At 42.6% G+C, this 15,390-nt stretch overlaps 1 protein-coding gene across 3 annotated transcripts in view; it reads right to left on the reverse strand.

The window, feature by feature from the left end:
• The window catches only part of KDM3A (lysine demethylase 3A), a 29,382-nt gene extending 21,389 nt beyond the window's left edge, over window positions 1-7,993 (reverse strand). The window contains exons 1-5 of one of the 3 annotated variants that reach the window (XM_058803310.1): window positions 7,952-7,993; window positions 6,929-7,117; window positions 4,328-4,477; window positions 2,061-2,171; window positions 459-561 (exon numbers count right to left, since the gene is read on the reverse strand). In XM_058803310.1, the coding sequence (XP_058659293.1) occupies window positions 459-561; window positions 2,061-2,171; window positions 4,328-4,477; window positions 6,929-7,099 (535 nt within the window). In that variant the 5' untranslated portion in view covers window positions 7,100-7,117; window positions 7,952-7,993. Of the gene's footprint in view, window positions 1-458; window positions 562-2,060; window positions 2,172-4,327; window positions 4,478-6,928; window positions 7,155-7,651; window positions 7,742-7,951 lie in introns of those variants that run through there. The other 2 variants (XM_058803309.1, XM_058803311.1) reach the window with 2 other exon arrangements.
• Between the last annotated feature and the right edge of the window lie 7,397 nt (window positions 7,994-15,390).

The raw sequence follows: 15,390 nt of genomic DNA on the forward strand, positions 1-15,390 counted from the left end.
ACATAAGTACAAATATGCTGGTGTGAACCCAGTAATTAAGAATTTAAAGCTGGCAAACAAAAGGAACAATTTTAAATTTAGCTAAAAAAGGAGGCCTCTATACAACACCCTGGAAGATTTCATAAGCAAGCAACAAATTGGAAAAAAACATATCAAATTACTTGAAACAATACACAATTCAAAATTTTTGAGAATTGCTACAAGTTTAATCTATTTCACAAGTAGGAAGGCCATCTATAGGTGCCTAAATTACATCTTCACTCTTTGAAAAGAAATACTTGAAATGAACATCAACAATCCTTCACATTTTGCATTCACTGCTGTGAGAGTAAAATCAGTGTTTTTAAAAAGCTTTTATCCCCTAGAACAGATTACCAATTAATTACACCAACACTGCAAGGATTTCCCTTTGGACTTGGGCATTTTTTGCCATTTTCTGCTCCACAGGATGCTTGTACCTTGGACCAAGCGTGTCTCATCAAGGTGCTTCTTAACCAGAGCCTGAATTTCTTCATTTACATTTTGATCATCTTTAAGAGAAAGCCTGGAACCATCCACATCCTATTTCAGGAAAAAAAGAACAGAAGTTTGCATTCAGGATAATGCTTTTAACAAAATCCCACAATATTTAAAAAACAGATGGCAGAGATCCACACAAAGCCAATTCTCATTAATCTGTTCCCCAGCAGTTCTAGGATGCTGGACTGGAAGCAGGTAATTTTTTATCACTAATTCAACACAAGAATCTGCAACAGAGTCTGAAATGAGCTCTCCAGGTTTACTTCAATATCGTTCTGAAAATAACCCAGCTTTGTAGTACTATATTGCTAAGGAGCAGTAAGTTTAATTGAACTGTCCATTCTTAACTTTGGATTTAAGTTCCCAGAAGCAGCAGCATATTTGTCCTCAGCAGATGCAAATGAAAATATTTTATGTTTCTATTTATGATAATGCCAGGATCAGTCAGTGTCAAGACAGCATTATAAAATGTTTATATGAATGAAAACAGAGTCAGCTACATCTAAATTATTCATCATTCTTCAGCAAAATGTATGTGTATTATTTTTTCCTCTCAAATTCTTGAATGAGAATTGATTCTGAAATGGAAAGGTCACAGCAAGTTTCCACCCAGGGCTCAAAGAGTGCAACTAAGAAAAGGGTTTGGGGTTGGGTTTTATCTTTTTATCCCAAGCACTGCTCTGATACTTGTAAGAGGCAGGAGACTGAACAACTAGAAGTCAATAAACTGTTATTCAAGATGCCAGTAAAGCAATCTTTTCCACTGCAGTGCTGAGATAAGCCTTCTGCAGAGAGATCTCAACCCTGCTGCTGAGCCAACACAAGCAAGACAACTATCTACAACTCAATTTGGCTTTTAGTGACTCTCTTGTCATCTTCTCTAAAGGACTTGTATATTTGCTGACTGTTAACAGGTCTAAGGAGAACACTAATGATGGCACTACTTGCAGTCTCAATACAGGACAACCATTGCTACTTTTATTTCAGATTGTTTACAGGTTACAGAGACTAACTTCCTAAAAAGGCTAAATCTTTATCTTTAGCAGATACTATTCTTCCAAACACCTGCCCAGGGACAACAGTTTCAACCCACCTGTACCTAATTTTCACTAACAAACCTTCCTCTGGTGCTCAGTAATTCAATCATCTCATTTCCATTCTGCCCAATTCCTCATTCTGTTAAATAGCAAGATTTATGCCAGACATTCCTGAAAATCCTTGCACAAAGTTCATGTGTAAAAGAAGAAAGGGAAACTATTCCAGGTTTTCCCCAAAATCAATACAAAACTGCTGTCACACGAATAACTGTCCTTGCACAGTCCCTCATCCAGCTCTCCTCAGTGACCCTGTCCTGAATTATCTCCAGAAGGTTTTTAACCAGACATGTTTCATTCAGAATGGATATTTGTGAGTTACAGAAATAAACACCTGCTACAAGTTTTTACCCATCTGAAGTTTGCATTGATTACATTACCCTGATGCATCCTAAATATCAAGATAAGAGATTGATCTTTCATCTTTACAAAGCCAGTTAAGGTTACCTGGATGGGTGTCAAGAGGTCTTTAGAGAGGAAAACACATTTCTCTTCACCCAGGTAGCGCACTGAAACCAGTGATCCCATTCCAGCTTTGTCCACTAAGGACTTGTAGGTCTAAAAAAATGATAAACATGTTCTCAGAAACAGAGCAAGGAGATCTCATAATTCATCATTTGCATTTAAAAATTAATTTAAATTTTTTAAATTTTAATTTTGCTTCTATTTCTCTGTTACATTACCACATCTACATGCAACTCTTGAAAACAGAGCATGTTTCCAATAAAACTTCTAATACACACCTAATGAAAGTTATGGACTCCATTTGAAATTAATTTTATAAATCAGTATGAATTAGGAATTCAGTGCAGGTGGCTATCATTAGCAATTAATCATTCATGTCCACATGAAAAATTTATTAATGTAATAATTCTAATTGCACATATATTACTAATAAACCTCTTTATGGCAGACTGGGGAAATAGCTAGCAAATCAATCAATGTCTGCAGCATAGTTTACATTGAAGTTCTCAAAACTTGTGCAACCCTGATAACACAGTGAAACCTTTATTTAGGCACACATGATGATTTGGACAGCCTCACAGTTGTTGTAACACTGCAGTGCAATGATGAAGTTGTGTTCAGATATACCAAAAGCCTTAAGAACAGACAAGAAATCAATTTCCTTTAAAAGCTTCTGAACAGTTCCTAATGTGCTCAAAATTAAATTTAGTCTAGTGGCAGTACCAGATCTGAGAGGACAGGCACCAGGAGCCTGGAACAAGAGAAGTGGCAAGAGTAACTCCCCCCTACCTGAAAGGTGTAACTGTGCCTCATTTAAAAAAGGAAATCATTCTGACAGGAGAAGGACTTTTTTTGACCAGTTCTCCAAAACCCCAACCAGATATTCCCTGTCTTCACCTCAGTCAGGACAGCACTGGCAGAGGGACAAAAGCCCCACGGGAGGGACAAGAGTCTCCACAGGAGGGACTGGGCATCACCAGAGCTCTACAGAGCTGCTCCATTTGTCACAAACACACCCTCCCATATACTTGAAACAGTAAGTTGTGATCAAGTTTCAAATAAATTAATCCACACACTTCTTTTGTGACCTCTGCTTTCCTGCCCTGTGTGATGATAAAGGGAGAAAAAGTCTTTTTTTGCCGAGGCAAGATCCAGGACTGGCCTACATTTGATCCTTTGCTAAATGAGCTTTGGAACATGCACCCTGCATGAACTGACACATCAAACACTTCAGGAGGAAAACCTTATCCCAAAACTGAAGTACCCAGGAAGAACTATCCAGATACTTGGAAATGGACAACAGCTAAGTTTAAATATGGTTTTCAGAACAAGCTGTCAGCAAAATCTACCAGAGGAACTGCTGATATTAATGCACGGCCCAGGAAATAAAATTAAGGATTTATATCTCCATTTCCTCTCCCATTCTATTGGGTCCTACTTGTATTGCTTTGATTGGCTTTGTTTAAGAAAGAAAAACCAGCTAAAATGCAGCAATATCAATTACAATGCACACTTCATACCTAGCAAAGTTAATAGTATTAAAACACAGACTACAGATTCAGCATAATTTGTGTTCAGCAAGTTTACATGTCTGCATTTTCACTTATCTCACTACTTTCTTGAGCAGCAATATCCAAAGTAGTCAAGCACAACTACCCTGGCTGAATACACTGGGAAACGTTCCCTGTTCACCTCCCCTGGCTAATTTGCCTATTCAGCCATGCATGGCAGGTACAGAAAGCTCAGTTCCCTCCTTGTACAGTGTACACAGCTTTTTGTATGCAGAAAATCTAAATCTCACAAATCACTTGTACCAGGCAGGCATCACATTAAAAAAATCTGAATTATTTTTGTCTCAGGAACAAGAATCACCATAGCATTAGCTTGAGGCAGAGTCAAAAACTTAAAGTAAAAACACAGGCTATCCTTAGAAACCTATAATTTACATTTTTCTCTCTATTTTTAAGAGGAATTTTGTGGAAGATGAAACAAAACACAAGACTAGAGGAAGAATTAATTAACAATGTACAGAACAGGGTTTTGAGAGACAAGCAGTCATAAAAACACATCCTTGTATCCACCAACTTCAAATTCTGCCGAGCTCTGTCAGTCTGAGCTGCACAAAGAGATTTTCTCCCTTCCCAGGACACCCAGGAGTGAGGCTGCACCAGAGGAATTCTCACTGGTGACAGCACTGTCCCAGAGGTGGAACTGCAGAGCCCAAGAGACTCCAGCCAAGGTGTACTTGCCATTGCAGGCCACTGCACAGGAGGCATGGACTGGGTTTTTCTTTCAGCCAGCACCAGCTTTTGCTCCACCAGGAACGCTATCATCATCCTGCTGTAGACTTCTATCCATCTTCGCTTCTCCCATGATTCATCATCAAATTCTACACAAATCTACAGAAAGGAAGCAAAGGGAGTGAGTGACTACCTATAAAGTTCAGACACATCCAACATGGAAAAGATAAACCCATCAATTTACTCAAAAATAAAAACATTAAATGTACTTTAATTCCAGCATGATTATTGCCTGTCACACATTCAAACAATCCCTAAAGCATCCAAGGTTGACCCAATATTTTATAAGTGACAGTCAATGTTAATTGGTTTATCATCATTACTGTCATATAAAATAATAATATTTACATTTAACTTTACAACTTCCTATCTCAAAAAGTTGAATGCTGCTTAAAGATAATTAATTATGTTAACACTGTCACTGGTGTTTACAAGCAGGGAAAAATACACATTTCCCCCCAGAAAAATCCAGGAAAGCTAAAGGACTGCCTACAGTAGTGGCATGTGGATATTCCACAAACTCTACAGCACTGGAACAAGCAAGTTGGGTTTTTTTCAGAATTATTTTAAAAATACTAATTCCAAAGAATAACTTCAGCCAATTTATTGAAAGCACAAATGACAGGAGGGCAGTAAAGGTGATCAAATTATGTAATGTGAAGGTCACTTCCTGACTGCTCTTAACTGCTATTTATCCTTGTGAATTTCAGAAACAATGCAGATTTTTCAAGAAGAAAGCAGTTTCATGGCAAAAATATGATGGTTTGACCAATGTGTTTGGGATAGCATTACCCTAATTTCAAAGGCAACATGGGAGCTCAGCAAGTTATTGGGAAAGACCACAAATACAACTTGGCCTGAATACAGGAATTGGAACATCTTGATAAAGGACTCTACTCTTGGAAAAAAACATTTTCTCTTCCCAAAGAACACAGCAATCCAGCTTAACTGCATTTAACAAACAGCACGAAAAACTCAATTGAGTGAACCCGAGAAACATTTCCTGGAGTTTTATCATCCCTCTCATGGGAAAGGCAAGTGAAAACATGCACACAAACATCATTACCACAGCCAGGAGTCATCGAGCTAATGGGTGCAGAAATGAACTTGGTAATTTTGAGGTGCAGAAACTATGAAAGAGATAAGCAAATAACAACCAGAACCAGAATGGCTTGTTCAGGCTACTGCATCACTGCACACACAATAAACACAGTTGAGAAAAGCGTTTTAACAGTTTTGAGATTCCTTCTATACAAAATAAAAATTGAAATAAATAATTCTACTCTTTCACAGGAGAAATACTTAATCCACCCTCTCAGTCCTTTATTTTTTCGGGTTTAGGATGCTTGTACAGAACTAAGAGAGGAAAGGAGATGCGATGTGCTTTGGTACAAAGCTCTCCGCACCTCCATTGCCCATTCTGCAACTTCTTTACATTTCAACTGGAGAACACATCAAGTCAATCGCTTCTGGCAGAACCGTAACCAGCTCCAAATCCCACAACAGAGACCCCATTAGCACCTGCTGCTTCTCCTTTGCGGACAAAGTCCCCAAGAGCTCTCTGCGCCGAGAACCTCGTCCTCACTCCGGCACGGCACAGGCACAGCCCCGCGCCCAAAAATGGACAAAGCTCCACCCCTGCCGCACAGCCACAACAACAAACTGATAACAAAGTTTACGCTCTCAAGAAAGAGTTGGAAACATCCGAAGCTTCGTTTCGTTTGACGAGTAAGTCAGTTAATCAGAGTTCTCATCACCAAAAAAAGAGGAAAGGAGACAGCTGAAATTGGAAGATGGTGCTGTTCTGGTCATGGGAGCCTTCTGTAGGAGCAAGCACAAGATGCCGCCGCTACAATGGAGTTTTGTCCTTGGGGAGCAGCGCTCAGTTCGTACTCCAGTAAGTGTCCAGACCTGGCTGAATACTTCCAATGTCTACAGCTGCCAAATAAAGCCCCTTAATAACTTCACAGCCAACCCGTAAACTGAGCTTGACTCCCACACAGAATGCACAGCTAACCAATTACACCACGATTGCAAGAACCGTGCTACAAAAACCATGCTTGGTAATCATTAATAAGAAGAGGCCACCACGCAAGAAAAGTCCGAGAGACCTCCAGCACCAGGCGTGAGTTTGGTGTGACTTTAAAAGCCAAGTAGTCGCTCCAAAGAGCAGGAAAGGAAAAGTCACCAATCCCAACAGCATTGGAGGGTTTCGGTTTCAACTCTGGAGGCAAAAACCTGTTCACAGCTGGCAAAACCTTAATTTACCTTTAGGAAATAAACCATATGCACAGAGGCTGCGGTAAAAACCGGCTTTTCAAAATGCCGGTGGAAGAAAGCACATTTATAATTAGTTAGAGATAATTTGCGGCATTAGTACAAGCACAGCGGGCACTTGGGCAGGGGTGCACGTTCCCAAACGTGTCGGCCAAGTCTCCGTGTGCTCTGGCCCCGAGAGCAGCATGTGCACACACGTGTGTACACACAGCCACACCAACTTCCCCGGCCACGCTCCGCATTCAGCGGGTCTCTCGCAAAGTTCCCGGTTACCTTCAGGTCCTGCTTGGATATGTCCGTGTGTGACACGGCCCGGATCCTGCCCGCCTTCCAGGGCCATTCCGAGATGAGGCTGGCGTCCCACGTCCTGTCCTCCTCTTCCGACAGGCAGAGGAACCTCTTCCCTACGAGCAGCGACCAGCTCCCCTCGAGCCTCAGCACCATTTTAACTCATCGGGAGGCCTTCAGCGAGGAAAGCGACGGAAGGAGGAGAGGAACACACAGGGCAGGGCGGTGAGCGCTTCCTCCTTCCTCTCCCGGCCGCCCTCCCGCTTCTCCAAGCGGCTCCAGCCGGACCCTCGGACACCCACAGGTCGCCCCCCGCCTCCCACGGTCCTGTTAATCACTGCTCGGCGGGGGTGGGGGGAAGGAAACACCAGAAGGTCTTTCCAGAATGGCTGCAGCGCAGCTCCCGGCCATTCCCACCCCCGCCGCCTCTTTGTTTCCTCCTCCGAGGAGTCAGAGCGCCGGGCGGCAGCCGAAGGGAGGGAGCAGACGACCAGGCCAAGCTCCTTCCGCCTCACCAACACCCCGGTCTGCCCACCCGGGCAGACCTCCAGCCCTGCCCCTGCCCTCACCTGCTCCCCCCCGGCCCCGCTGCCGGCGCACCCCGCAGTCACACCGGGCACGGGTCCCGCTCCCCTCCACCCCCCCGCGCCGACCGCCGCCGCGGCCAAGCGACACTGTCGGAGCCGCGCCGCGCACACGCCCCCTCACCCGTGCGCGCGCCCCCGTCCCGCGCTCCTATTGGCTGCACTGCCCCAGCGGGGCGGGGCCGGCAGCGAGCCTCCCGTCGCGATTGGCCTGGAGGGGCGGGGCCCGCGCGCCTGGCCACACCCCCGAGACCGTTGCTCAGCAGATGGCGGATAAAAAAATAAAAACGATATATCCTTCCGCTTGAGCTTGCAGGGAAGGAGTCCCTCGGGGCCAGCCCGCGGAGCGCCCGCAGCCGAGCCCCAAGGGAGGCACGAACGCGCTCGGGAGGGCCGGGGCGCCTCTCTAGGGCCGTGTTCCCACCTCGGGAGCGCCGGGCCTCCAGCTGCTGGAGCTGCCTTTAGAGACGGCGGAGGGATCGAAGGGAGGCCAGAGGGCGTGATACGGCCCCTTATACGTGCGGCTCGCGGCGTACTCAGATATAGCACAGGGGGCGGTGGCACCTGTGGGACGTCTCTGCGCATGCGCGCGGGGCGGGACCAGCACCTGCGGGTGCCCCAAGGGCCGCCATCTTGTCATGCTGAGGGAAATGGGGGCAGGCGGGCCCTGTGGGCCAGGAGATGGGGAACAAAGTGAAAAATCACAACATAACAACGCGCCCGAGGTTCCTGGGGCGGACAGGAGGCTGTGGAGGCACTCCAGCTGTGGCTGACGGAGGTTGTGTAGTTGCATCTAAAAGCAAATGGCTTCCACCAGCTCATGCTTTAACATGGCACCTGTGTGTTCTTACAAATAGCAAGGCAAGGTTACAGAATCTGCCTCACTGCCCTCACAGGGAAGAATTTAATCCTTCTATCCAATCTAAACCTACTGCCTTTAAATATAAAGCCATTCCCAAGGAGAACCAAGGAGTTAAACAGAGAATATGACACAATCTGGGTGGTGGTGTTCAGCAGTGACCCAAAAAGACACACGTACTCCTCTACTATAAGACTTTCCCACCAGAGCACGTAGGAGGAAAAGACCAAAAGTGCAGAAAGTACCCAAGGCAAAGAAGCTGTTGAGTCATCCAGTTTACTGAAATCTCACAGTGCTCAGCTTGTGCTTTCTCCAGGGTTCTTTCTATCACCAGAGATGTGTTCGCTTCAAAAACCCCCATCAGAGAACGCTGCGATATTCCTGCCATGTTGTGGTCTCGTCCTCCATTTTCTCCAAGAATCCATTTCCACACTTAGGTTAAATGTATTTTTAAAGTCTTTCCCACTACTTTGCTTTCACTTATCATTTGCTTACTACATTTAAACAAACACATTCATGTATGAAATCAAAAGGCTCAAAAAATTCCTCTTGTGCCATGACGAGGAAATTGCTGTCTACTCCATGGAAATCAGACATTACAATTTCTTTTACAACTCTAAGGAATCTCCAAAGATTTCTGTCAATGAGATGAACTTAGTAATTGCTACAATTTTCAGCAGGGAGACACAAAATAAAAAGTGAATTATAAAAAAATGATAAAACAGCAACTGTGTGCAGTCTGAAGAGCCACTCATTAGCTGGCACTGAAAGAAAAAACAGGTATGTTTGCTTCTAAGATTTAAATGTTTACTATATAAACCAGACCTGCAAGGTGGAATTTATGATATCATATAAAGCAAGCTAGATGTGAAACTACCAAATGATTTGTTTCATTGTAGACTTTAGGCTGGTGTAGCAGTGGCTGTACAATTGATACATCACACCATGGAGGTGTTGCATAACCTCATTATTTAAAGCTCTTGGATTTTCTGCAGAGAGAACACTTTGCCTCAAAGAGTGGATGATTAATACATGCAGGAAGAGGGATGTCAGGCTATAATGAAGCAATATTAGTCAATGTAATAGATCAAGATGTTGGTAGCACTCCAGTTGCCTAATAGTATTTTTTTTCCATTAGCATCAGAATGAAGGCTTTAAGGAGAGATTTGAATGACAACAATGTGAGTTTATTAAATGAGCAGCTCCCACATGCAAAGAGTAGCATGGAGGTTGGTCAAAGGTGTTTTAAATTTAATGTTTTGGGTAGGTCCTGGCCTGGGAGGCTGAGAGTACAGGGTGACATAGTCCATTAATGCCATTGAAAATGAACTTACATAGGAGAGGATGCTAAAGGATGATGTGATCAAAAAGCAGCATTGTGAATGTGTAAAACAAAATAAAATGAATTGGCAGAGACCAGAAGAGAAGATGGGGAAGCAAACAGAGCACAAGTTGACAGAAGCCTGGACAAAACTCAATCATGCATGGTACAAACAACCTTTCAAAGTCCTGAAAAAATAGAGGTATTCCAACCTTAATGGCTAAGTAGAAGCCACACAACTGAAGAGTTTTTGCTTTTGAAACAGAGAAAGTAATTAGCTACTTCCTTCCATTCCCTAGGATTCTTCATTTCTTGAAATTAAATAAGGACCAAATCTCTTTCTTAAATTATCTTCCTTCTTTAAAAGTTATAAGTTAAAGGTAAAGTCTTGGATCAAAAAGTGAAACACATAAAATTTAAAATTATTACTCTAAACATCTTTGAATTTGCTGCATCATTTAGGAACTTGTTTCTCAGTATGACCACCACACAATACAGGAAAAAGGTGGTGTAATTGTAATTGTAATGTTTGTAATTGTTTTTCTTAACTGGTTATTTTATCACCACTTGCAATAGTCTCCACAAAAACTAATGTCTGTTAGAAATATTATGTGTATATTTGCCCACCTTCAGTGTGTCAAGAGAAACATCAAAATGTTCATGAATAAGTTTCAGGCTAACCCTATGATAATGGCACAGGTGCAGTTGTCCCACTCTGCATTATTTACCTCTGGAATGCTCAATGTCTGTTGAAGTACCTGCAAAACAAAGCACTGTAGTAAATAAGCAGAACCGATTGAACCTCAAAAGAGCACATTTCAGCCTGTTCTTCTGCCTGCATGAAGTCTTGAGAATAATTTTTTCCAGCTGGCCCTACCTACTGGGTTGAACTGGTAATAGGTAAGCCTTTAGCTCCTATGTGAGAAAGAAATAATCTCTGCAAACAGGAGCTCTTTAAACAGTAACTTCAGAACACACTTCAATAAATTCTTCCTTTCAACCACCATTAAGTAACAGAAAATTTCTCATGTGTGGGGTATCACTAGGAAAAAAAAGCAGAAGAAGCTTTGAGGTTTGAATTTCATTATTTGAATTTAACAGTTCAGTTTAAATTGGAATTTGGCAATAAAGCTCAATAGCCAATTTTATGCCTAAACAATTGCACATTCAGGCATTTACGCCTACCTCTCTGCATATAAAATCTGGATGTGCTATTCAAATATTTGTGCTTGAAAATTGGCCTCCCACTACCTACAAGTATTTGATGTCACAGACACTTTATAAGAAAGGGACATTTCAGTCAGAGAAGGGGCTGTAGATAACTGTCTAGATAACTCTCCTGGCACTGTGTTCTCCAGATGTTTTTCATACAAGGGAGCAGATTGTTTTTCAGGGCTCTCCTGCATTTCCAGGTTAAACCTACCAGTGTGTGTGCAGCTACAACAAGCAATGATCAGTGCAGGACATTATTAAAATCTGGTTTTTAAAATCTTTACTGTGGTGGCATTTAAGGGTCTCCGTTCTCAATCAAAGGCCCTCTGAGTAGAGGCACAGAAGAGGAACATGGAGTCCTTTATATTCCAGTGATTAATGATGGATGTGTAGGGATGTGTAATTAAAGTTGGTGAGGCTGTGAGACCACCAGGTGTGCTGACAGCATGGTGCCAACAGCGCCAGGGCTGGGGGTTTGGTCCCTGTATGGGACATTCACTTAAGAGCTGCACTTGGTGGTCCTTGTGGGTCCCTTCCAGCCCAGAGCATTCTGTGGAGTATAACTGGAAGCAGAGTTTTGGGAGATAAGCCATTAGCTCATTTCTCCAGTATGTCTTGAGATGTGGTGCTAAAGAATGAGCAAAAACGACCAGAAACTTTCTTATTCAGTAACACCAAACGGATGCAGTTAAATAACTCCTTATGCAGCTGATGTGGATCAGTCACTGCCCAGATCCAGCCTGGCTCTAGCTCTAGTTAGAGCAGGAAAAGATAAAAGCTCCTTGCTCAGGTACAGCCTGGTTACCTCAGCACACCTCACCTGGATCAGCTTTGCAAGAGTGGCAGGACTGGTTCCAGAGCCTTTTTTCAGTCATTATCTCTTTACCATAACTTAAAATAATTCATATCATACATCAGTTAATATTTTCTCACTGTCTGCAGCTGAAGGAAGCGCATGTTTTGATACAAAGTACATTTTAATTTTGTGCAATTAAGTTGCTGAAGGAAAAACTATGAGAAAGGCTGACCTCTTCTTTTCCACTCCCATACCTGTTCTGTAGTGGAGACTGTCTTTTGCTAGTGAGGAGTTAGTGGGACTTCCATTTTTTATCCCAACTGTAGAAACAGGAAATCATGAGAGGACTCTTAGGATGATAAATCAGGATCAATTTTTAAATTTTAATTGACTATTAATTTAACATTTAATTATTTAATTCTGTGTTAAGTATTACCTTGGGATTGGAATTAGATATTAAATTTTGCAGATTAATTCTAAAGTTAAATTAGTATTTATAGATAGAGTGATGCAATAACCTTTACAAAGTAACCATGAGCAAACATTATACATAAAGTGTGCTGAGTAATTCTGTGCTGGTTTTGTTTTTCTTTAAATGCTTCAGAGGAAGATTGTTGTGGAAGAAAAAAGCCCTTTCCCCTCAGGTAATAATACATTATGAGTTAATAATTCAAAGGGTTTGGGGTATCATTCTTTAATAAAAGAATGCAAATCAATATTATCTTGATGGATATATTTGAACCACGTTGTAGAAACCACCACCCCAGCAGGAATGTCTTGGTGGTGTGCAAAAGGAGACATTGAAAGGTGGGTGAAGAGATACAGTGAACTTTAAGCAACATTGTTTAATGATCTGAGCAGAGTTGTTCCTTGTTAATTAACACAGCCCCCAGAAGCCTCACACCAGAACTGCCAACAGAACGTGTTACTCATATTTTGCTACTTAATTATGTCCAGTCTCTTCCATCGCTGAAACAACATAACCTGGCTTTGGCCAAGTCAGACTTCACACCATTTCCTGCCGGTGCCAGAGAGATTCTTTCAGCTATTTCAAGTCCCTCCTGCTCTTTATTTTAAAGATCTGTTTTGTGGTAGAGTGTCTTCCCTTGGGAGCAAACTTACACCTTTCTCCTGTGGATCTGACAGATTCCAGCACTTGGGCTGCTGGGCATGTGCAGGTGTCAGGTCAGTGAGTCCTAGACTGGAGATAGAAATTGTTCTAATTTTAAACTCAAACTAAACTACCCTCCTGTGTACTTTTCTAAGAACATTTGGATTAAATTCATGCTGCTGCTTTTGATTATTCAAACCCACATCTTGGAAGTTCTCTTTCAGCCTCTGTAATTTAATGCAGTTTTTGACAAAGTAGTGAACATTTGAGGAGTGGTGATCCTCGAGTTACGAGTTTGTGCAATTTGGACAAGAACTTTGACTGTTCTTGAATGTGTATTCACTTAAAAAGAGGCTCAGGAGGGAGGACACATGAGAGAGTGACCTCAGGGGTGGTTGTACGTGCATGGATCTCATTGATGGACTGCAAACCCTTCCACCCCTGCAGAGAACACCAGCTCTCTTGGCTCCAGTTCTCCTGTCCTGTCACTCACCAACTCGCCCTTGAGCTGGAGCAATGAATGTCTTGTGTGGTTTTCCTGCTACTGCAGTAACTGATTCCAGTGGGAAAATGCAGTAACTTTTCACATCAAGGGTCAGCTGAGAAGTAATTCCCTTTTTTTTTTTTTTTTTTAATTCCATATATTGTGCTGATATAATGTTAACAAAGCTAATGTATCACTGAAGCTAATAATAATAATAAATTGAAATATTAAGAAATATTAAGATACCAGATGTTGGTGAATATAGAACTGGGAATATTTAGAAGGTAGATATTGCTAAATGTGACCTAGTTGTTACAGTACAGAACTGGGAGGCCGATCTGGAATCTATCACTATGTGTGTCATAAGGCAGATCATTTAATTCACCTCATTTCTCTGTAAATGGGGATAACAACAATCATTCTTATGAGTTGCTTTGTGTTGTTCACCTGAAAGATGATGAGTCTTATAGCTGGTAATTAAACCTTCTTTTAATCTTCAAATTTACTTTCCCTGTTAAGCTTTAATAAGTGTTTATGCTCCCTTAATGCCAGAGAGGAAAAAAAAAGCATGATTGTGAAGCAGCTGCTAAGAATTTCTCCCAGAAGATATTTAGTATTAAATTGGGATTGAGTCATCTGTTTTAGATAAAGGGGCAATGCAAGAAATACTATGTGAGAGTTGAAATTCTGAGTAAAGTGTATTCAAAGCAGAATGAGCTGACACCCCAGTTCCATCACACTGGCTCCCACCCCCCAGCATCCTCTGTCCAGAAATTGGAAATAGGCTTTGTAATTTCTCTTTAGCTTAGAGCAAATGTAACAGCATTGCTTAAAAATAGTTACAGCTGTGGGTTACAGATTGTTCCTGTTGTTCTCTCAGCGTCAGCCCTCCTGACCAGAGAGGTCTCTGCAGCTCCACCCAGCCCAGGAGAAGGAGGCACTGGGCAGTTCTGGGAGCACTGGTGTTGGTTTCTCGGCTGTTTTGATGACCCGGGAAGGCTCGGGATGGTCTTGGGCAGCCCGCGCGCCAAAGGATGAGAAGAGGCTTCAGGTTTTTTCTCGGTCTCGGTGTTTATTAGTTTTTTATCTAGAAGATTTTCTCTCAGCCCGACAGAGGTCTGCACAGCAGCCAGCCATGAGCACACTGAGAGCCCCCGGGCGGTCACTTATCTTTATACTCAAAACTACGTATACAATATTTACCTGTTTCCCCCAATACCTTTTACCCTTATTGACCAGTACACCTTTAGTAATAACCAATCCCAAAGTGCCAACATCACCACAGAAGATGGAGGCCAAGAAGAAGCAGAAGAAGGACAGGACACGCCCCAATTCCTCCATCTTACTTCTCTAGACCCCCCTGTACCAAAATCCTAAACCCTGTGTTTTACACTCTAATTAACTCATCCCTTCACCATTCACCCAGTGAAATCCTCCCATCCTCATACAGGCGTCGTCTCCTGTGTAGGATCAAAGTCCAGCCACCAGACACTTCTGGCAACATTCCAGGACTCCCGAGCCCCCCAAGGGTGGTCTTGGTCACTCTGCACATCAGTCCTGAGGTGCTGAGATCCCACACACTGGGATTGCCTGCAGTGCAGCTGGGCTTTGGTAATTATCTCATTCTGTATTTGTCACTGTAAACCACTTAGTGATTTTCTGCTCCTCTCTGTAAAGTTCTCTAAGTCAGCCGCATGTCAGTGAAACTTTAGAGTGTCTTTTCCCTGGTCTCTCTTCACAGCTGTCAGAGACTAATGGCTGCTCTCCAAAGCCTGGGCTTTGATGGTAGAGGTTTGTGTCTAAAATTAAAACTGTGGTTCCAATGCAGATTCCTAACTCCAGTGAAACCAGGAATTTCATCCACTGATTTAAGAGATCATATGTCAGCCCTGTCTTGTAAGAGAAAGATTGCAATCTGTCCTGTCTCTTGTCTCTTCTGAAAAGCATAGGAAGGTAATTTTGAACTTTTCCTGCTTCCCAGTATCTACTGCCCTAAATAGCACAATTGCAGGGTTTTTCAAAAATGGAAGTGACATTTTCCAGTTTCCTATGCAGAGGAACTTCTGCTGTGGCATAGATT

The sequence above is a fragment of the Ammospiza caudacuta genome, chromosome 4 (genome assembly GCF_027887145.1).
Source record: "Ammospiza caudacuta isolate bAmmCau1 chromosome 4, bAmmCau1.pri, whole genome shotgun sequence".
In the NCBI taxonomy this organism is placed as follows: Eukaryota; Metazoa; Chordata; class Aves; order Passeriformes; family Passerellidae; genus Ammospiza; species Ammospiza caudacuta.